This window comes from Lissotriton vulgaris, chromosome 6 (genome assembly GCF_964263255.1).
Source record: "Lissotriton vulgaris chromosome 6, aLisVul1.2, whole genome shotgun sequence".
Lineage (NCBI taxonomy): Eukaryota > Metazoa > Chordata > Amphibia > Caudata > Salamandridae > Lissotriton > Lissotriton vulgaris.
In genome coordinates this window covers 1,747,054,978-1,747,079,164 of record NC_141694.1, presented here as the reverse complement: position 1 = coordinate 1,747,079,164, position 24,187 = coordinate 1,747,054,978, and the positions used below count along the sequence as shown (strand labels likewise).

At 41.1% G+C, this 24,187-nt stretch overlaps 1 protein-coding gene across 3 annotated transcripts in view; it reads right to left on the bottom strand.

Moving 5' to 3' along the window:
- The window catches only part of GALNT14 (polypeptide N-acetylgalactosaminyltransferase 14), a 1,224,485-nt gene that overhangs the window by 260,229 nt on the left and 940,069 nt on the right, over positions 1-24,187 (bottom strand). For all 3 annotated transcript variants that reach the window (XM_086927980.1, XM_086927979.1, XM_086927981.1), the window contains exon 7: positions 20,158-20,245. In XM_086927980.1, the coding sequence (XP_086784106.1) occupies positions 20,158-20,245 (88 nt within the window). The remainder of the gene's footprint in view (positions 1-20,157; positions 20,246-24,187) is intronic.

Here is a 24,187-nt window from a genome sequence, read left to right as displayed (position 1 = left end):
TTTGCGCTTATAGCGAACATTTTAATCGCTAGGCCTGCGTTGATAATAGGCGATAGCGATGTTAGCGACTGCCTTCAGTCGCTAACATCGCTTTGCATGTCATTAGCGATAAATATCGCTGACATGCAAAGCGGGCCCCAAACCGCTCGCTATCACCTAAAAGCTGTCGCTAACTGATGTTAGCGACAGCTTGCTAATAGGGCGATGAAATTATCGCCCCTTTGCGGCCGAAAACGGCCGCAAAAGCAGCGATAATTTCATTTCACCTGCCTTGTTAATATGCCCCCTGGTTCTAGACTAGACAGAAATGGGCAAAAAGGAGGAGGAATAGCTGTAATTTACAAGGACCATCTGAAATGCTCTGTCACTAACATCACAGAACTGAAGGATGCAGAAAGCTTCTGCTTTAGTTTTAAATTAGACAGCAGTACCGCTCTTGCAGGGGCTATGGTCTATATGCCCCCGGGATCAGCGGGTATGTTTTTAGATACCTTGGGGGAAAGTTTAAGCTCCCTTGTGGTTTAATACTCAAATTTCACAATCCTAGGTGATTTTAATTTTCATCTTGAATCAGTCGATACTCCCAATACAAAAACTTTCATAGAAATCATAAACACATTGGGACTAAAACAACAGACAAAGGGGTCCACACATCGTACAGGACATAACCTTGATGGTATATATACAAATGCCCAAATCTAAATGTTGCCCCTCCAGTTACTATAACTTGGTCAGACCATAACTTAATTCCCTTCATATTTATCTATGATAATGTCCAATTAGAAAAATATCCCAGGAAATTGGGCCTCACACGGAAATGGAATAGCTTGCTCCCAAATCCCAACTTACGGAGCATGGCAGAAACCACAAAAAAGAAACCACAAAACCTATCCTCACTGGAAATCCAGAGACAAACAAGGACCTATTTAATGAATGGATGTTGTCATTGCTCATTAATTTAGCTCCACTAAATAAAAACACCATCAACAAAAAATCAGCCCCCTGGTTTACCCCCCTTTTTGAAATCCTTAAAAGGACATTGTAGACAAGCGGAAAAACAATGGGTGAAACACTATAAAGCTGAAGATCTGAAGCTGTTTAAACTACCACTCAGAGCATACCATAAACAAATTAGAACAAAAAAAAGACACACTATTCTAATCAAATAAATAGGGCAGTTGATAATCAGAAAACTATTTTTAATATAGTGAAATCTTTCACTAATCCCACAAGCCTAGATCGAGAAATTCCTCCTTCACAGGACCTATGTGATAGAATCGCTGAGTTCTTCGACAATAAAATAAAGACCTAAAGAAAGATTTCACAAACATACCACCCCAGCCAAACAAAGCCCAAGCACTAGGAAAAAAAGGAGAACTCACATATCTTAAGGAGATAAATCTAGAACAATCAAGGCAGGCCAACCTCTCCTGTAAGTCAGGTTCACCTTTCAACCCATGCCCTCTGAAAATTTTACATGTATTGGTGGATACTGTAAATCCCGTTATCAATCAGATCATCAATACCATCTTTAGGCATGCAAAAATCCTTGATATCTGGAAAACTGCTACTGTAAAGCCACTCCAAAAAAAGAAACTTTCTGACCCCACCGCTCTCTCCAACCTCAGACCCATTTCACTACTACCATGTCTGAGTAAAATTGCGGAGAAATTAGTCAATACCCAACTTAATGACATTCTGCAAGAAATCAACATCCTGCACCCTAGGAAATCAGGTTTCAGACCAGGCCACTCAACTGAATCTGTGCTGCCCCACACCACTGACACCCTAAAGTTTGCCTTGGATCAGGGTAAGGAGGCAGTACTGATTCTGTTGGATCTATTGGCGGCATTCAACACTGTCTCTCATGACATCTTGAGAGACAGGCTGGAACACAGCGGAATCAAAAACAAGGCACTGGCCTGGATTACATCTTTCCTAGATAATAGACATCAGATTGTAACACTGGGAAGTTACAAATCTGGAGAAAAGTGGTTGTCATCGGGGGTTCCCCAGAGCTCATCCCGAAGCCCAACCCTCTTTAATCTTTACATGACATCACTTCTCTCTGTGATGGCCACGTTTGATGTTGAATCTATTGCATACGCAGATGGCACTCTGCTGATCCTCACTCTTGACAAAAATTTTACAGTGGTAGAAGAGATGTTTCACCACTGTCTTACAGTGAATCATCTTAAATGTAATAGCTCTAAAACAGAAATTATGGTGTTTATAAAGTCCAATGTATTTAGGCCCAATTAGTGGTGGCCTTCAAACTCATATGCTCCACCCACAACAGTAGATACTGTCATAAATGTAGGAATACAATTCAAACCCACACTATCTTTCCACAAGCAAGCACTTGCTATCGCATGCATGTGTTTCCAAACTATAAAAACTCTCCGAAAATTCTTCGACCTACTTCCAGTGCCTGCTAGGAAGAAGGTTGCAGCAGCCCTAATTTTATCTGGCTTGGACTACTGCAACAGTCTTTATGCAGGAACGAAAAACACCACCAAACGTACTCTGCAGTCTACTTCAGAGAACTTGTTAACAGTACCTGAGTTCAAATTGAAAACCAGGGGTGGAAAGACTATGGCAGTACTAAGGACAAAAGCCTGGAATGTCCTACCCACTTAGCTGAGACACACACAAACGGAACCTACTTTCAGGAAGCTCCTCAAAACGTGGATTTTAGCTACCCCAAATCACCTGGCAATATCTCTTTTTTAAATATCTTCACTCAGGCATGCTCTCCTCTGTGAAATCATCTAACTGTCCTTTTCCTCTAAGTGCCAAGATGCTCCTTGGAGCAAACGTCGCGCTATACAAAAAACTCTTTCATTCATTCTTTCATTCAACACATTAAAGTTATAAAATGTTTTTTATTGAATTCTATTTGTCCGATAATTAAATATAATTTTACTGTTGTACCTATTATGTTAATTATTTGTTTTATTTGAATTCTTAATTAATTTATTGGGAAGTGATGGTAAAACTTTGTCTGTGGAATGATTTTGCTCTAACATTTTATTTGTTTTATACCTATTAATTTAAAGTATTTAAATATTATAGTATTTATTTTATCTATGAACTAAAATGTAAGCATTTTTTAACAAAGGTATTCAAATATTATTTGTAAATAGTTAGGTCTTGTAATGTCATATGCAATGCCATTGACGTTCAATATGTTCCTTACTGTTGCCTAGATTGGAATGTGAATAGTAAATCTAACCCCTCCAAAGTCCAACATTTTTGCTACTGTTGCTTAGACTGGAGTGAGAGAGGAAAATCTAATCACTTCATAGTCCAAAATGTTCAGTACTGTTGCTTTGACTGGATAGGCTATAGTAAAACTAACCACTCTGAAGTCCAACACTTTCCCTACTGTTGGTGAAACTGAATTTACATTATTTTGCATTTATTTTTAATGTTGTTTGTTTTCATTTGGTATTGTATTTAAAAGTAGGACAGATAGAAAGTTAATATTACCATGAGTCTAATTGACAAGTCCCACAAACTAATTTCACTGTTGCAGTCCTATGTAGAAAACTAGGGTATAGATTAAAATACAAAAATTGGTAGCTCAGGAAAGAGATTTATAAAATAATTCAACAACTATTTATAATAGTTATTAAAAATCCCCCCCAAAAGAAAAGTCAGATGTTTAATGAATATTAAGGAAAACTAACTTTCAGAAAGTTACCGTTTACTTACCTGTACTTTCATTCGGCTAATTAGCATGAGCCTCTGCAAACTCCCAGAATGAGCTCAGCGTCAAATAAAGTGTGAATGAGCTATGACATTCATTCCAGGAGCTACACAATCTGCAGAATCGTCAAGGTAGGGGCTCTGAGCATCCTGTTGATACCACCAGGGCAATTCCTGCCTGACAGGTCTGTTTGAGCCACATCTAACACTGTGACACACTTGAAAGTAAGAAAACAGGATGGCGGGACAATTCTTGGGTATCCTCTGTTTGAGTGCTGTAGGACCCTGCATTTGTCCTTACAGACGTCTGTTTTTTAGTTTGTTGTGGGTGCAGTGCCGTGACTTCTTCAAACTGAATTTTAATGTTAACTATGAGAGGGCTCTAGTGATTACCATAGTGCACTCCCCTACATACCCACAACAGTCAGAGTCCAAGTTTAGTGTGGCAGAAGACTTTCGCCATCTTGAAAATTCCCTGACATATGACATTTTGGGCATGTTTAGATTAAGGCAGACATGAACTAATGAAAACCAGGGTAGGGAAACTTTTACTTCATTGGTTGGAGAGTATCCAGGAGTCATCCTCAATACATTAGCTAGTACCAGGCATCAATGTGGCAGTCCAAGGCACTCAATAAGAACACTTTATGGACCTGTGGAAGAAGAGAAGAGGACTGGGCCTGCTGTCTGTGACCTGAGAGGAGTCAAAAGGACTGGACTTGCTCTCCCTAAAACCCAAGACAAAGAAGTGGACTTCAGGGGTCCGCTGACTGACCTCTCTAGCTCCAGGAATACAACAGGCCTCAAAAACCTTTTTCTCCAAAGTGCCCAGCTGATTAATGGCAACTGGACTTGGGCTGGATATTTCTGTTGGCCTCTGCCTGATACCCGGAGAGTCTCTATGTGTCTCAATGATTAGAGCGGCAGACCCTGATGCAGAGGTCTAGCCCGGGACCAGGGTTCAATTCCCCGCCTCGGCAGGTCTTGGGCTCAAAAATTCCAGGGACCTGATAATTCTCGCCTCTGTGCCTATTCCAATCATGGAGTTCCACTCTGCAACTCTGGGCAATAGTTTGCTTAATCTCCACAACGGCCCCCACAACGCTAAGGATGCCTGGCCCCCACCTTGGGGGTGCCCAGGAGTGGACGCCTCACAGGGAAAGCCAGGATGGGTTCCACAGCGGTATTCGTACAAGCGTCTTGAGACCCTTGCGGGTGAGTAGTGCGCTATACAAGTATCAATTTACATTTTACATTTACACCTGAGGTCCTGGGGGCCTTCAAGTATACTCCTGTGATTGTTTGGGCACTAGAAAAAGTTTGGAAACTCTGAAACACTTTTGCTCCAGAGCTCCAAAGCCTCAGCGGTACCCACCACATAAGTGTTTACCAGGCAGTTTCACAGTATTGGATTGCATTTTAGCTTTGCTCAGGGCAGAGAGCTCTTTACTACCAGAAAATTAACAAAGTACCTTTTTGCACTGAGACTCATAAGATCAGAATACTCAAAACCTCCAGAGAGTTAGCAGAACCAATCTGCTTCCAGTACCCAACCTACAGATCACTGGCAGTGACTACAGTTTCAGCATCAACCCATGTGGTAAGGATCCTCACCTCAAAAATGACAGCATCCCTTTTTGAATTATAGCTTAGGAATTTTTTATGAATTTGTCCTTCCACGATTTGCTGCAGGACGAATCAATTAGGGCTTCATTGCGGCCAGGCTCAAATCGCACCTTGGTCCAACACTAGCGCAACAATTGACTATCATTGATGCTGTATGCTTTTAAGTGCTCTTTCACTTCAAAACTGTAAAAGATCATATATTTGGTTCCCCGATTGAATTTTTGTCATTTTGGTGTAATCTTTATATCTAATGTTTCTCCGTTATTTCTAATTGATTGGAATTGTTATTATTTGGTAGTTTGACTTTATTACTGTTTTGGCACTGAATAAGTACTTCACACACTTCTCTAAGGTACTCTTGTCTGCTCTGTGTCATAGCTACCAGGGAGTTGAGCTCATGATGATTTAGTGACTTTGAGGGGTCACCGTAACAAGAGATGTGAGCATTCCTTGAGATGGGCAGTTGTATTCCCCAAATAATACTCAAATTTCTTATATAATATACTACAGAAATGTATCAATTCAGAAGCAAACTCATACAGGTGCATAGCAGGGAGAGTGAACTTGAAAAACAACACCTAAGAAACACACAAACAAATATAACACCACAAATGCCTTCAAAGAATGCACCAAAAGGCCCAAAACTACAAAGAAAACAAGAAATTACATACCCCAATAATATTTATGGGTCTGGGTGATGCCCACTAAAAACTAATTTACCTCCTTCGGTGCTCATGACGAGCTCAGCTCGTCATGAGACATGGGCGCCGTGTGCTCATGCCGAGCTGAGCTCGTCATGACACGCGCAGGGCTGATTCCCCTGCGGTGCTGAGCGTTCCATGAAACGGGTGTGGTGAGCTCAGGGCTAATTCCCCTGCGGTGCTGAGTGTTCCATTAAATGGGTGTGGTCATAACGAGCTTAGCTCATCATGAGCACAGTGCCACTGTGCAGCGTGACGAGCCGGGCTCGTCACAAGCATGGTGGCGCTGCGCGCGCCCACTCTCCCCCCAGCGCCGTGGGGGAATTAGCCCCGCGGCGAAAGTGTTAAATGTAATAACAAGACAACATTTCACTATCCCTTCATGGGATAAATTACCAAACTAACAGGTAGAGAAGAGCGAGTTTTGCAGGCCAGAAGTGACCCTTCCAAGGCAACTAATGGTAGACTCTGGATACCACAGAAAACACCAAAACATAACTACAAACCACAGCTACCAAAAGTGGTACTTGGTGGGTGACCCCATGCAGTATAAACTATTAAACACATTTAACCACCCAAATGTGGAAATGTATCATGATACTGCCTTAGTAGGTCACTGAATTAAGGAAACTGCTCAACAGAATACATTTGATGACTGGATGAGGCTCCTCCATAATGGTGGAGGAGCGCCACCCCTCTCTAAAAGAGGAAAAATAAAATGATAAATAAAAGCATTGTATTTTTGCCTAACAGCTGACGACGGCAATCTTCAGTGGAGTGGGGCCAGCCAATCTGTTTGACAGGAAGGGGTAGGAGTGGTTGGAACATTTAAGTGCTAATATCTGTTTGGCCAGTCGTTCAAGGCTGGGCAATCAGAGATGCGCATTGAGGTTTCTCCAAATGGGCTGCGTTGCACAGTTGGTTTGGAGAAACACCACAGGCTCCCAGGCACTGTCTGAGAGGCAAACAAAGCCGCACTGACCAACTTTACTGCTTCTCTTATGTTGGGAATAGCATTCCCAGCATGAGAGAAGCACTGGGATTGACAACTGGGAGCCTGAACAGTGTGAAGCTGGAGTCGAAGATTGGGAGAGAGGAGTGAGGCGGCGGCCGTCGTAGCGGCAGGTAAGTGTACGTTTAATTATGTGCTTAGTTTTGATTGTATTTCTTCACTCTCCCCCTGCCCCATCACTAAGCAATGATAAAAGCTGCCACTGTTCACACAAATAAAGACATGTGACCTGCAACTACCCACTGTCATGCATGACTGAAAGCCCAAGTGCAAAACATTACAGTAGAACTGTGCAAAAAACAGAAACAAATTGCCACAGCATTGTGGAAATGAGGCATGCTGGCTACCTTAATAAGAACACGATTTAAGGCATGACATGATAACCTCATGGCGTTCAGACAGAAATGCTTCACATCATTTACAGCACTACTTCATACCAGAGGATAAAATTGGACACAGATGTTATGTCTCAACACAGCTGCGTGCACAGCACAGCTAACTGATAGGTTAACACTGACACCAATGCCAATTGCCATCAGCTGAAATAACTGCATCACAGCTACTGAAATATACTATAAGTAACAAACAAAACGTCCAGTAAGATTTCACAAAATCTTGAGAATAAAACCCCACTAATGGTGGTTAAGAAGAGACAACTTCAGAAAATGGTCCTACTGTCACAGCCTTGAACATTTCATGATATAGCTCTTCTTCCATCTGACATAAAGACACAAGGCCAGACTCCATTTTAAGTAGGCCGTGGCTCCATTTTGTGGGTTTTTGCAGAGTCATCAACATGTGTGCCTTTGACGCAGATGTCATCTGTCCTTATATTTCCAATAACTGTGAAAGTATCAAGTAATTTAAATATAGACATAAACAAAACACCTAATGCAACATCATTTTGGAACAAGTGCCTTGGCATCTCAATTTCAAGGTAAAAAAAAAATAGCCAAAACAGAGTAGTCCGAATTGTCATATTTTTACCTTAAGTGTTGACAAGTATGTGTCTTAGACCAGCAACTTGATGCTCATTTCTATAGTGATGTTGGGAATTCCATCTTAGATAAGATACTGTATGGGGGGCGTGGCTTGGCACCCGATGGTGATGGCGGCGCTCGGGTGAAGCTCTCCGGAGACCTTTGCAGGCTGTTAACTTCCCGTGCTCCCTCAGCGCTATTTTTCGGATGTGAGGACATCGGAACATCTACTCCTCCTTCTTGGACATTCGCGGTTCCTCTCGGCAGAGAATTCACAACTTTATTGACAATGTGAGTTTCTTGTCTCGCCGCTGCCTTGCAACCGCCAATTTGTTTTCCTGGCGCGCTGAGATGCCGATCTTTTATGTTTCCTCGGAAAGACTGTGGCTTTTTCTCCAACGTTGATAACGTCCTTCCTGGCTCCACTCTTCCTCTTAGTTACGCTTTCACCTCTCCCCATGTCTCCAATTTTATCTTTGATGCCCCTTTTTTCTGACTGACTTTGAACCTGGCGGCCATTTTGTGATATTTTACTTCTCACAATTTCTACGTCATTTTTGGCTGCGCTTTTGCCAATTTTTCTTATGGGCAAACTGAAGGGCACTCTCTCTTCGAAAGCTTCTCCAAGGCATATCTTCATCAAGAATTCAAAGCTATTTACCGAATTCTCCCGTATTCAAGACTCAATATCTCCTCCTCAGGCAGACAATATGGCAGCGTCGGATTCTGCTACAACGGCATCAGGGAAATCTCTCTCTAAACACCTCAAGCAAAATCCTCCTTCTATCCCTAAACCTGCCTCCTCTGTCTCTATGGAGATTTTATTGGAAGAGATTAGAGCACTGCGACCCTTTATGGAGGAAACAAATGCAAAACTCCAAGTTCTCACCGACAACTGGTCGCAAATCGACAATAGAGTAACGGCGATGGAACACTCTATTTCTTCCCTTACGGATACCTGTGAAAAGCGTTCGCCTCTCCAATCTCAAGTTTTCACACTACAGAGACAGGTCGAGGAGCTTGAAAACCATAATAGGCGCAACAACCTCCGTATTTATGGCCTTGAGGAAGGACAGGAGGGGTCAGACCCCCTTACTTTCTTCAAATCTTTCCTCCCTAAGGTCCTCCATATGCCAGAGGGCACCACTCTTAACATTCAAAGAGCGCACAGATTGGGCCGCCCTTCCTCTACTGCCTCCCCCTCACAGAAGCCAAGAGGGGTAATCCTTTATTTTTTGGAATATACAGACTTGTTGAAAGTCCTCTCTGCAGCTAAGTCATCCCAGCGTGTCACTTGGTCTGGATCCACCTTATTTTTTGCCCAGGATTACGCCAAGGCCACTGCAAACAGAAGGAAGGCCTTCCTTAATATGAGAACTGCTCTTCGCGCTATGGGCGCTCGTTACGGACTCTTTCATCCTTGCCTATTCAGGGTCACTTATAACAATCTACGAGGATCCCCTCCGCCTTCAGAGTTTCATCAACGCTCACCATTCGGATGCTATGGATTCTTCGTCCTCAACTAACGGCTGATTATGTGTTCCCCCCATTTCACTGTTGTTTATCTTGTCGGTTTACTGACTGACTTACATCCTTTCGTGCTTCTTCTTCCGTTTCCCCATTGCCTATTTTCATGTTGTTGTTTTTCTTCTCACAGTTTTCCCCTTCATCTGACGTGATGCCTCCTGGTCCTCCGTTTTGCTAGTTCCCGGTTTCGCTGTTCACCCCGTCTGGTTCCCTCCATCCCCATCTCTCCTTGAATCCTCCCTCTGTAGGTATGTTTTTGGTTCTTGTTTTCCTATGGTTGTTCATATATATTGTTCTCGTTTTACCCTCTCCAGTTTTTTCTCCTTCTCTCTTTTCCTTTCTCTTTTTTCATCTGCTTATCTCCCCTTTTCTCACTCCTTCTCTACCCTCCACTACATGGTACTTCTTCCTTTCTTCTTCTTTTACTGTCACCTTCTCTCCAACTGTTTTTCTTCTTTTCTACTCTTCTCCTTCTTTTTTCTATGTTTCCAATTCTATCTTTTCTTCTTTCCATCAGATTATAATTTCACAGTTATGTATTGCATTGTATGCTGTTTGTATTCACATGATTACTCTTAATTTGTTACATTCAAAGTTACCTCATGGAATGTTAAAGGATTAAATAATCCCATTAAAAGGTAACATGTTTTATCCCATTTGGCTCGATTGAAAACAGACATTGCCATGTCGCAAGAGACCCATCTTTCGGACATTGAATCCTCTAAACTAAAAAGACTTTGGGTCTGAAATGTTTTTTCTTCCCCAGCCTTGGGTAAGAAGAATGGGGTTGTTATTTTAGTTCACAAAAAGTTTACTGTTTCTGTTACTCATCAGGATTTTGATTCTAATGGACGTTGGGTGCTTATCAAATTGCTAATTGACAACATATCCCTGGTTATTTTCAATATTTATGCTCCTGTCTCAGTTGATAATACCTTTTGGCCACTTATTTCTGACAAATTGGTTTCACTTGATGAGTATATTATTTTTGGTGGCGATTGCAATCAAGTCCTTGACCCTATCCTTGATAGAAACTGGGAAACAATTAATAGCCCGTTTCTCAATAAAGAAAACGTTCCAGAACTGACCTCATATGTGGCATGTAGCGATTGGGTTAATCATTTTTCCAAAATTTTTAATCCAGAAGGGTCAACTTCTGAGTCACCACCATCTGATATAAACCCATGGTTGCCCCTTTCAATGGCTATAACACTAGAAGAATGCCATGAAGCAATCTCTTTAAGTAAAGGAGGCAAGGCCCCTGGCCCTGACGGGGTCCCGCTGGATTTATATAAAGATGAAACAGCTTTATGGGCTCCCATTTTGATGAGGGTTTTTAACTGTGCGACTGAAAGTGAATTTCCATCCACTTGGGGTCAATCGATTATCATTCCTTTACATAAGAAAGGTGACAAATCAGAGGCCTCTAATTATCGTCCAATTTCACTACTGGACGCCTCTGTAAAGGTGATAAGTAGGATTTTGCTGAAGAGGCTAGAAGACTGGGCAACTGATTTTAACATCTTAACTAGAGTCCAATATGGCTTTCGCAAAGGCCTGGGCACACTGGACCAATGCGTAAATCTGGACCTTTTAATCAGTAAATATACTGTGGCTAAAAGTGGCAACCTCTTTTTATGTTTTGCTGATTTGAGCAGCGCTTTTGATTTGGTTAACCATAATATTCTCTGGGAGGTTCTGCTTGATGCAGGGGCCCCAAGGGAAATAGTTTATTTTTTAGCTAGACTGTACGAAAAACTTTCATGCAAAGTCCGCTATGGCACCCTTGGTGAATGTACCCCGTTCTTTAGAGTGTCTCGGGGCATACGCCAGGGCTGCGTTTTAGCCCCGCTTCTATTTTCCCTTTTTATTAATGGTGTCGACCGATCCTTGACCGACATCCCAGCAGAGGCCCCCCTGATTGGTGGTAAACCTGTTCCGCTGTTACTTTATGCGGATGACGCTGTTCTTTTATCTCGAACACAGATGGGCCTACAGCGCCTAATTGATAATTTCATGCAGTTTATTCAAGCTAGGCGGCTTCGTGTGAACAAAACAAAGACGTATGTAATGTCATGTGGTCAGGCAGCCAAGCAGGCAAAGCATACTTTTTTCCTAGATAAGGAAAAGTTGACCTCTGTTAAGTCCTTTTGTTATCTGGGAATAACATATAATAATAGTGGGTCCTGGAACGTGGAATTTGATGCTGTAAAAATAAAAATGCTACGGTCTACTAGTAGCATATTTCGTTTTGCCTCTAAACTTGGCTCACGAAGTATCTTAGATATGATGAACATATACAATGTATGTTGTGTTTCCTCTGCTCTGTATGGGGCAGGGGTGTGGGGACACTGCGAGGGTACTTCCCTGCAGAAGGAGGAAAACAAGTTCTTAAGGAGGTTGTTATGTGTTCCCCCTTCTGCCTCCATCCAGTTGATCCATGAAGAAGTCGGGATCGAGTATATTTCTGACTTAGCAGCAGTTCGGCCACTCTTATTGTGGCGTTCTATTTGGGCTAAGCCAGAGACTCGATTCACTCAGGATATTATCCTTGATTGTATAGGTTTGGATCATTCCTCACGTATATTATGGTTAAGATACATTCATCGCTGGTATCTCCTTCTTTTTAACATTGATGTGTTCCGTGAGCCTGAAAAGGTTGTTTCCATTTCAAAAAAAGAAATTAAGACGTTTTTAAATTTTCGTAAAGCTGAGCGAAATAAAACCATTGGCAATCTTGTCACTGTGAAATTCTACAAAGATTTAAATCTAGCTCCTGGACTCCAATCCTATCTTGCATATGTGACTCGCCCCTCTCACCAGTATGTTTTAACACGGGTTAGATTGGGCATTGTTCACCACTTGGTTGCTTTTCCAAACACAAAAACCAGTTCAAACATACCCTGTCCGTGTGATAGTACCTCCCGGCAGAGTAGTTGCCATTTCTTACTTTTTTGTAAATTTTTTCAGTTTCTCAGGTTAAAATACCTTAAACCAATTTTTATCAAATATAACATTTATACCACACAAACAGCATTGATATTTTTATCTTCATTAGAGAACGAGGAGATCTGTTTCTTCTTGGCTACTTTTATTTTAAAATGTACAGCTGCCAGGAAAAGTATTGTACTTTAATAATGTTTACTTACCTGTCTGTACTTATGTTATACAGCTGCCAGGAACTGTTTATGATGATATTACCGTTAACACTCCTGTCTGTATATATATGCATTCATTTTCTTTTTTAAACCTTATATCAATTTCTGTAATTAAGGTATTATTATATATGTAGAGGTCCACAGTATTGAATGATTACTTAATAATTTTAATGTACAGTTCCCAGGAAAGGCCTAGTGAGTAACTCCTACTGATCCCCAGTTTGTCCATGTAAGAATGTTTCGTATTTTATAACAATATGTTGACCTAAAGAGGCATGATCACTTACTATTTGCTGCACTTTAGCCTTTTTACCTCTTTAGGAGAGATTATATGGTGATTTTAATATTTCAATTATGTACCTTTGCTTGTATGATTTGTATGTACAAATCGAATAAAAGCTTTTGAACTTGAACTTGAACTTGATAGAAACTCTCCTGTTAAATTTGTCCAGTCTAGAATGCATAATCAATTCATCACTGCTATTCGACGCAAATCTCTTACTGACGTCTGGAGATTATGCCACCCTGACCTCCAAGAATTTAGTTTCTTCTCCCCTCTCCACAAATCTCAATCTCGCATTGAATATCTTTTTCTTTGTAAATCCCTTACCCAATGTACCTTTTCCTCATATCTGATCATGCCCCAGTCAGTGTTAACCTTGACCTCATCCCCTTCTCCCCTTCCTCAGGCAGATGGCGTTTTAAATATCTCTCCTTGCAGATCCTAAGTTTTCAGGCCAATTCAGTTCCTTTATCGAAGATTTTTTCAATACCAACACTACTTCTGACTCCTCACCATCTATCATTTGGGATTCCTTTAAAGCGACCCCTAGAGGATTTATAATGAATTATGTCTCTCATAAAAAGAAGAACTTTGAGTTACAATCCTCCCAACTCCTTTCTAAAATTAAACAATTAGAATATTCCTATTACCGCTCCCCTACAGACCCTTCTTTAAAAGAACTTATCACTGCCAAAATTGCTTTCAATAAAATGTCCACTGATGCTGCGGCTTCCTATCTTTTGAAAAGTAGTGCTCGCTATTACAGAGGCCAGAATAAAATGGGGAAGCTGCTAGCCTCTTATCTGAAAACTCGTCAGGAACGCACCCGCATTGCTTCCATCACAGCCTCTGGTGGCACTTCCCATTTTTAAAATGAAGCTATTTTACAGGAGTTCGTCACTTTCTATAAACAACTTTATAAACCTGAATCTCAACCCCTTCCCTCTGACTTATCCTCCTACTTTCATTCTCTTGCCTCTCCCCCTTCTTCCCACATTGATTTTGCTCCTCTTGAAACCGATATCACTCTGACAGAGCTTTCCCACGCAGTCTCCGTTTTGAAACGCGGCAAAGCGCCTGGCCCCAATGGTTTTTCTATTGAATTCTATTCCCATTTTTCCAAACTTCTTCTTCCACACATGCTCCTCCTATTCAATTCTTTTATTGCGAATGGCTCTTCCCTTGGTACTTTTCAAGAAGCCATGATTTGCCTTATCCCTAAGGATAACAAAGACCCCTCTTTTTGTAAGAACTATCGCCCCATCTCCCTTGTAAATACGGACTATAAGATCTTTGTCAAATTGCTTGCCTTACGTATTGATCCCATCCTCCCTGAACTCATTGGTCCCGAACAATCCGTCTTTGTCAAAGGTCGTTTAGCTTCCGACAACTCTAGAAAATTCTTTAATGTACTGAGTAAGGCCTCTTCGATACAGTATCCGCTTGCAGCCATTACTTTAGACGCCGAAAAGGCCTTTGACAGGATCGGTTGGGATTTTATGTTCCATGCCCTCACTTGGATTGGCTTCCCCCCTAAATTAATTTCTCTTATCTCCCTTTTATATTCAGGCCCTAGAGCTTCCATTTTCGCTAACAGGAAAATCTCTGATTATTTTTCCCTCTCTAGAGGTTGTGCCCTATCCCCTCTTTTGTTTATTGTAGCCCTGGAGCCGTTCCTGACAAAGTTGCGACAGGATGCCCAAATCACTGGCTATAACCCAGGTCCCAATCAGATTAAACTGTTTGTTTATGCAGACAATATCCTTTTATACTGCTCTAACACGGAGTCCTCTTTACCTGCTTTTCTTCGTCAGGTTGACGCCTTCTCCTCGGTTTCTGGATATCGCCTTAATCGCGATAAATGCGAAGTTTTAACCCTCAATATCCTATGTCTTCCTCACTTTTTCCACCAAACTGGTTTTTCCTGGCAACCTCTCAAAGTTAAGTATTTAGGATTATGGTTCTCCCCTACTATTCCCAACACCTTGAAGGCTAATTTTGACTATATCACTAAAAAAACTCACTGATTCTGTCACTAGATGTCATCCTCTTTATCTTTCATGGTGGGGAAGATTAGACTCGATTAAAATGTCATTCTTTATTCACTCTCTATGATACCAGTCCGCATACCTATTTATTATTTTAAACGCTTAGACTCTCTCCTACAGAAATTTCTCTGGAAGAATAAACCTCCACGCATCGCTTTGTCTTCTCTAAAAAAGGATAAGTCGATCGATGGTCTTAAGTTTCCTGACTTTAAGTCCTATCACTCTTCTATTATCCTTAAACAGGCCTCTTGTTGGCTCTCTTCGGATACTCCCACCTATCCTCCAGTCTGGTTGTCCTTGGAAAAATCCCTTATTTCGCCTTTCGACTTTCCTGAAGCTCTCACTTTTTCTGCTAATGCCTCTTTCTTTCACTCCCCTGTTATTGCTCACTCGTATCATCTTTTATCTCCACTTCTACCCTCCTCCTATCCTTCTCTCTTATCTTTATCTCAACAACCTATCTGGCACAATAAAGCACTTCGCATCATCAATCGTTCTTTCTTCTGGAAATCATGGAAATCCAAAGGTTTATTTTGGATTTCTCAGGTTCTGTCTGATAACGTTCTTCCCCCTTTCAGGATCTTCAAACTCAATTTCTTCTTCCCACTTCTTTTCGGAAACAATATGATCTTCTCATTCCTTCTCTTCTTCAATATTTGCAATCTCTTCCTGCATCTTCTGATTTACCTCCGTCCTGTTCCACTCTCTTTCCTCTCCTACATACTTCTCCTCCGGCTTCTCGTATTTACCGATGTCTTATATCTTCCTCTGAACGTCTCAAATCGAAAACTGAGTTGGCTTGGGAATGTGATTTGTCAATATCCTGGCCGATCCCCTTGTGGGACAAATTATGGTTAAAAATCCATAAAACGTCAAGAGCTGCCAATACTACCCAAACTCTTTATTTCCTTTACCAGCGTTTGTTGTTTACCCCAGCAAAATTGGCCTTGTTCTCCCCTGACCTTTCTCCCAAATGTTGGTCCTGTCCATGCTCGAGTGCAGCCCTCTTCCACATGTTATTTCATTGCCCCTCTATTGTTGCTTTTTGGGGTTTAGTCTGGTCCCGTATTAATATTATTTTTAACATGTCTCTTTCCTTTTCCCCCTCTAATGTCCTCCTAGGTTCCTTATCCCCAGACTTACCTCAATCCCCTTCTCACTTTAAACTTCTTGACCTTTTTCTTGCAGTCGCCTTTCATTTGATCACCTCCAACTGGAAAGACCTTACAAAGGTCACTTACTCTGCTTGGTGGGACAGTATCTGTTTTCATCATAGACTTGATACCAATTACGTCACCCCTGTTTCCCTTGCTATAAAAAGAGACCTATTATGGATTCCACTTACTATCTTCTTTTCCACACTTTCCTCCCCAACTTCCACCACTTTGCTGCTCATGTCAATTCCTCAGATGATGTTCGAAAACCTCCATAAGTATCTCTTAATTGTCTTTTTACTTCACTTTTTCCATATGTGGTTATTAAGATGTATTTTCTATTTAATCATTCTCTCCTTTTATTACTCTTTTATATGCATACTATGTTTTACTTTTATTATAACTCCTATTATGCCTTTTTAAAATATACCCTTGTTTTATTTCTCCCCTCTTTTTCCCTTTAAGATTTAGCTATAAGTGTTTATTGATTCCATTTGTATGAGCCTTTTATTTTACTGTTATCTGGTTTATTATCATCTCATTCTGTTTTGCTGCATTGTTTTCTCATTTTTTTGTTGTGCTTGGTTTCAATAAACTTGAACTTAAAAAGATAAGATACTTTATAAAAGGACTGCTGCTTGACTACCTGTCAGGAGAAGTCCTTCGCAACAGCTTATTGCAACCAAGATACTGCCAGACCAGAAGATGATCCTGCCTGCCAAAGATGCTGCCACCATATTACACTTTCAACTGAAAGCTGGTATCAAGCCTGAGCCTGGGAGGAGCTGATGCTGAGTGTGTGTTTGCCTTTTGTGGAGAACATGGCCTCCTTCACTCCTGATAATTAAAGTGTTTCACTGTAATTAAGGTATGCAGTGCACTCATCCTCCCCAAGAAAATCTAGATCAGAGTTATTCTATCTTACATGCTTCCCGAGTATAGCACATAGAAGTAGGTTTTAAGGTCTTAGGTTTGGCATTTTAAACATGCTAGAAATTTTAATTTAATTTTCATTGTTTACAATGTGCATTTGTGCTGTTTCAGTCATATTATGTTTGGTAATTTTAGATGTGTTAAACAACAGGGTGCATCTGTTGAATTAAACACGCTTTTTAGTTTAAGTGTCTTTTTCCTTAGCATATCTTGTGTGTGTATGATTAAAGAGAATAAAAGGTTTGTTTCTGATCACCATAATGTCCCTGGATCCCTGTTTAGGGACTGTTAGTAACCGAAAAGCATTCACTCTATTTAAATATGCAATGGGTGGGGTTCTGTGGGGCTACAGAAACCTGTCTTTCACATTCAAGTATAAGTGCATTGAACTAAGGTCACTCGTGTCGCCTGTAGGTGGGAACGCTAACCTTGTAAATCTGAATCACAGACTCAGTTTACACAACACATCTCCAATACCACTTTGAGAAAAAGGGAGCCAGGTGCTTGCCCCTCTCATATACGCACCACTTACTCCTAGAGTAATGCAAGTAAAATGTTCTAAAGATTGGCTATAAAATCTGTTAATTATCCAGTGGCAACTGTGGTCAACAAAGGCATACAGTACTCGTTCCTGCTTTTGACCTCGTGAGACTGGTAAGGTCTGGTAAGAATGTCATTTGTGATATACTTTGTGTAAAACTCTTTTGAAAATGAGTTTTTTCAAGATTTAGAAGCGGGCTTCTTTCAACATGTTGAGCTTTTTTATATGTTGAGTTTTTTTATATTTCTTGTCTTTTATGTCTGAGAATGAAAGCATTACCTTTGGGTAATTCCATGTACATTATTTGTATGTTTCCTTCTTCAAAAAAGGTATAACAAATGATGTTAATTGCTTTTCCTTTTATACCCAAGTGGGAATGCTGGCACTTGTAGTGTTAATCACTGTAGACCTCAAAGTAGTTTTGAGTTTCTATCACTGTTAAATAAAAACACAGTTTGCATTTAATTATAATTATTAAACGAGCATTGCTTCAAACTATTTTAAAGTTACCAGTACTATGATCAGGCAGTTTATAATTGTTTTATTCTGTCATACATAGTTCATACAAAGCTCACAAACCTGTACATCCTCAGGGTCACATTGGTACAGGACTGCTTTGTTTTGACATAGATACATATGTCAAAACAAAGCGATCCTGTACTAATGCGACCCTGAGTTTTGTGAGCATATATATATACTGCTAATAAATTTGCCACCATTTGACAAACCTGCACAGGACTTCTCAAACAAAATGTTCATCCACCTCAGGTCTATCTTGAAAGGTTGTGGGGTGATCCGTCAAGTTGGAACCAAGAACAAAGGGCTGGGGGAGTCCCAAAATGCATTTTCCAATGTCAATTCTTATAGAAATCCTGAAAAGCGATTCTGAAAAACCGGCTGTCCAAATAAAAAATAAAAACTTTGTGCCACTGGTCCCATTGTACTCCTAGGGCCCGTAAAAAGGCCTTCCATGAGGTTTGAAGGCCTCTCATTTAGTATCCCAGGAGTACTGCAGTACTGACCAACTGTTAAAAAGTGAAACTTGCATGGTCCCCGTGTAGCTTGGAGTGCCACTTGTTAAGTGGTACTGAAGTATTTAAATTAAATTGAAAATGTGGGTGTCCGTGCAGGGGTTGCATAACCAAAGGGGGGTGGGCAAGGGAGCAGAAAGATGGCATTTTTTAAATGTAAAGTAAGATCTTCTCATAAATACCTAACATTAATGTCACTTTAACCTTTGCTTTTTTCCTGTGAATTTTGGGGTATTTTTTATCCTATTCTCAAAGCACTGTCACTGAGCATAGAATTTGACTGTCCACAGGAGGGTATTGGATGCATGGCATGGTGGCATTTAGACCTAGCACTCAACCCTCCACAAGTGGCCAACCCGAAAGATCTTCCGTTGGATCCCCACCGAAACCAGGAAGACGGTCACCCAGGCACTTGTCACCAGCCGACTGGACTACGGAAACACCCTCTACACCAGAACCACAGCCAAACTGCAGAAAAGACTCCAACGCATCCAGAACGCCTCCGCACGACTCATCCTGGACATCCCCCACCACAGCCACATCTCCGGACACCTGAAAGATCTGCACTGGCTCCCCGTCAGCAAAAGAATCACGTTCCGCCTCCTCACCCACGCACACAAAGCCCTCCATGACCTAGGCCCCAGGTACCTCAACGACCGCCTGACCTTCTACACTCCCACCCGCCAACTTGGATCAACCAGCCACGCCCTCGCCGCCGTTCCACGCATCCGAAGAGCCACCATGGGAGGAAGATCCTTCTCCTACCTGGCAGCCAACACCTGGAACTCAATCCCCATCCACCTCCGTCTTACCCAAGACCACCTCTCCTTCAGGAAGCAACTCAAGACCTGGCTGTTCGAGCAGTAGCGGACCCCCCCATAAAGCGCCTTGAGACCCTCCGGGTGAGTAGCGCGCTATACAAATTTCTTGATTGATTGATTGAACCCGGCCACTGTGCAGAAGCTTTGGCTGTGCGTGGTGGGGTTGGCTGCCCCTGGTGGACAGGGTAAGGGTTGCCTGCAGGATCTGACCACGGTCCAGCACGCCTGGCCTTTGGCTTGGGTTTGGCAAGAGTTGGACCAGGCATGGGGAGATTTGATACAGGGCCTAGACGTAGGTCAGACCAGGCATTCATCCTCTTCAGTGCAAGGTCAAAGCTATGCTCAGTGTCATTCTGCGATCCTGTGGACATCTAAAGGGATATTGTTTTATACTTAGCATCTTAATACCTGAAATCTAAAGATAGTATTGCCTATTTTATGATACTTAGATAGAGACAAATAATTTTCGCCAAGAGATAGGGGGTTTCCCATACATTAGATATAGGATTTAAACATTTCAGTTTTTGAAAGCATAGAAGCTCATGAAGCATGGAAACACATTGAAACTTTTGATGCCCTCCAAGCTAAACACATGTTAAAGGACACCTGTCTTCCATTGATCCACACTCACCTCCCCTCAAGTCTGATGAAGCTGCAATATAAGCAAATGTATCCAAGTTAATAATGTCAATCACAGGGCTAACCACACGTGATGGATTCTGAAATGAAAGAAACAACAATATAAATTGTGTGTTTAAGAGTATATATTAATGGCATAAGTATCCTTGTCCAATCAAAACAACATCTTTTATTAGAATACATTCATGTGTGAATAATGAGATACAGTAGAGGCACTGTAAGAAAGCGAATTATTAATTGTGGTGGATAATAGTACGTCACAAGTAGTAATATTGCTAACCATTTAAGTTGTGTCAAAGATTTAATTATTTAAACCTACATTCAGCACCTGGTGGCTATTGTACAGAGGAGAGAGGCTTAACTTTACAAAAAAACCTATAAAGCATTAGAAGTACCAAAACAGTTACAATATCAAAGATAAAACACAGTAAAATTCAGACTGCAATTACGAAAAATAGAGAAAAAATGCCTGATTCACAAAGGTAAACTTTACACTTTTGTGTAAGTTTAAGATCTTTTGCGAGTCGAAGCTTTTCAAATGCTGAGTCTTCGCACATAAAAATTTCTAAATTCCATAAGTAAAATTACAAAAATCCAATAAGAGGAACCTAAGTTATGATTTTTTAAATACTGAAGTGAAGATAGTGCTGTAAAGCTCAAAAGGTAGTCAATTGTTGTGGCAGACCTAGATCTAGGGGCAATTTGAGGCTGACTGTGATGGGACCAGGATCAGATAAACAAAGTGGATTAGTCCCATTGAAAGTCTGAAAGTCAAAAAGTTAGACAAAGTTTCAGTATCAGCATCAGAAGGGACTTTGTCACTTTTTAAAATAAAAGTACCAATGCAGAATGGAACTTTCTCACTTTTTGAAAAGAAAAATCCTCTTGAATGGGTTGTTACTGAAACTGCAGCCACCAATATTGAATGAAGGCCAAATGCCTGAAGCATGTTGGTGCCAATGGAGCTCTGGAACTTTTTAAGGTCCCCAGCACCTCAAGCGTCCCACTTACAGACTCTTAGGGTGTCAGGCAGAAGCCAACAAGATCCAGTTCTGGTTGAGTTGCTTCTGATCTATGGGGCACTTTATGGAAAAAGGCCTCTTGCAACTTGTTGTGTCCTATAGCCACATACGCGGTCAGCTAACTGACCCTTGGAGTCCACTTCTTTGTCCAGGGTACAAGTGTGGCAGATCCAGCCCTACAAGTCTCCTCACAAGTCTCAAACACTATGTGGCAGTATTCCTATTTTTTTCCACAGGTCCAGAAACTGTTCTGAGGAAGATGTCTAATGGTGACTCATTTATGCCTGACACCAGCTAGTGGGTTGGGATGACTCCTTGCTTTTCCCTAACCAATGGGGTAAATGTTCCCAGGAGCAACCCTACCCAGTTTTTGCCACCATTATTTTTTTGTCCTACTGCAAACCACAGTGCACCTTATTCCAAACATTTAAGATAGGGAAACCATTCTACCCTTGTGCAGAGCTTGTGTTCCCAACCAAAGATGTGGCCTGTGTAATGAGCAGTCACCTCCTCTGTGGTCACTCAAAAATGATTCAAAGATAGCTTTTCTCTTACTGGGGGCCTGATTCACTAAGGAAACAATTGTTTGCTATTCACAAAGGGATTTATGAATAGTATATTTAAGAGTGCTCACTTGCCTATATTTTTATGTGGGAGTCTCCGCACTAGTGAAGATACTATTCGTAAATTTGCCTTTGTGAATCAGGCCCTGAGTTTGGTACCAACCTGACCAGGGGGACAAAGGCTGGACTTCAGGTAACACGTGACATTTAGCAAAAAGAAAGTTGGATATATATCAACGGTGGATACCTCAACCGCACGTAACACACAGTTGCAGTTAGTATTGTTTGGTGCACTTCAATTCCAATATCAGGCGTTGTATGATATTGCTGCAGAGCAGAGTAATACTTGGAAGAATTGAATGGTGCACCCACAAAGAGACAGATTAACGAACTTTCAAGTAAATTTTTTTTAGAAAACTTCCTCTTTTAAAATGTTAGATCCAAAAACGAAAGTATCCAGCCAACGCATTTCTTCCAATTCAGAAAGCCGGATGCGGACGGTGCATTCCAGATACAGTTCCTGGTATTGGATGGAGGATACTGATACCTCTATTGCTATTGGAACTTAACATAAGAACCTGCCAGATTGGTGCGGAAGGCCATATTGAAATGAATGATCCAACACCATACACAACCCTCTAAACATGGATATTATTGACGCAACAAGTTATAAGAAAAAGCCCTGATGAAGTTCAATTGAATTTGAACAAACTGCATTGGCTGGATGCTTTGGTTTTTGGATCTTTCATTTTGAAATTGAATTAAATACAGGTAGACGTTTTCTAAAAAATTGACTTGAAAATGTGTTAATCTGTACCTTTGTGGGTGCACCATTCCATTCTTTCCCTTCAAACACTTGACATTTACTTGGCACCTTTGCAGTTAATTAAGCGCCAGGGCCCTCCACGACTGCCAAAGGAAAAGACACCTCCCTACTCCCAGGCCATTGTCCCTACTCTGAGCGTAGTTTTTACAACTCATTAAGCAAAAGTGCTTGACTGACAACTGTGAAGAAAGTAGAGCGGAAATATCCCCAATGTCCTGAGTAAAGGTAGGGTGGAGAAATGTACCTATAGAAATAAATATGTTTTCACACTGACAATACTACGTTTTAGTATATAGCAATTACTATCTTATAGCATAGTAAATCAATGACGAAACCACATGGGTATCCACATTTACCTTTACAAAAACCTTTAACCCCTTCGATGCGTGTGACATGGTCAGCTCGTCATGGGCGTTACCTGCACTGTGCGTGTGACGAGCTGACCTTGTCACGTAACGCTGGATTTTCAAAATCTCAGCGCTCAGTGGGACAACCGCTAGCGCGCATGCGGTTAATAACACTTTAGAAGGCATGAAGCACTATCATAGTATTACACCTAAGAACCAGAAAAAGAGCCCTCCCATTGATGCCCTCGGTCTCAGCCTTCACAAAATACCAATATCTTCATACACAAATAAACAATCATGTAATGAACATTTCAATTCACAGTTATCTACATCTTGTTTAGTCTCTCGCTCATACCTCAAATTTAGCCTACACAAGTGAAGAGATGTTGGATCTAAAGTCAAGTGAGCTAAGGTTAAAGTAGTACCTTAATGTTAGGCCTGACATTCTTGGTGTAGCACTACCCCAAATTATTTGCCGCCTTCATCCTGTTTTACGGATTTATTTTTTGTTGGCTTTAGGACTCTGGACACGTCTCCACTGCCAACCAGTGAAAAATTGCTTGTGCTAACTCCTTTAAACATGGTAACATTGGCTTACACCTTATTGGCACATTTAAGTCCCTAGTAAAGGGGTACTAAATGTATCCATGGCATGTAAGTTAAATGCTACTAGTGGTCTTGCAGCACACATTGTGCCTCCCCTTAAATTAACTCTTTAAAAACATGTCTAAGGTCTGTGACTGCAGCAAGAGCAGTTTTAAAACGTCATTTCGACCTGGCAAAATAAACTTATTTGTCAGGCCTAAACCTTCCTTTTTAATACTTATAGGTCACCCCTAAGGTAGGCCCTACATTCTGATAGGGCAGGGTGCATTGTATTTAAAAGTTAATACTTGTGGGTTTAAGTTGTACATGTCAGTGCAGTGAAACACTCCTAAAGTTGCTCTTCACTGCTGCAATACCTGTCTCTCTTTTTGACTAACACAGGTTTACCTTATTACATATAATCGGTGATAACGTTGGATTGGAAGAAGATAGAGACATATTGACTAGACTCAAATAAATTGTAATTTAAAATCCTTCTAAATGGCAAAGTTAGATTTTAAGTCACAATTCTGGGAATGTCACTTTTACAAGTTTGGCCTTTTATGTCCTAACTGTGTATCCCTTCTGCCAGTGTCCTGAGTCACATGAGTAGGAATGGCTCTGCTGTTGGGGTTTGAGTATTCAAAGAAAAGGGGCCTAGGTGTGTATTGGGTGGGCC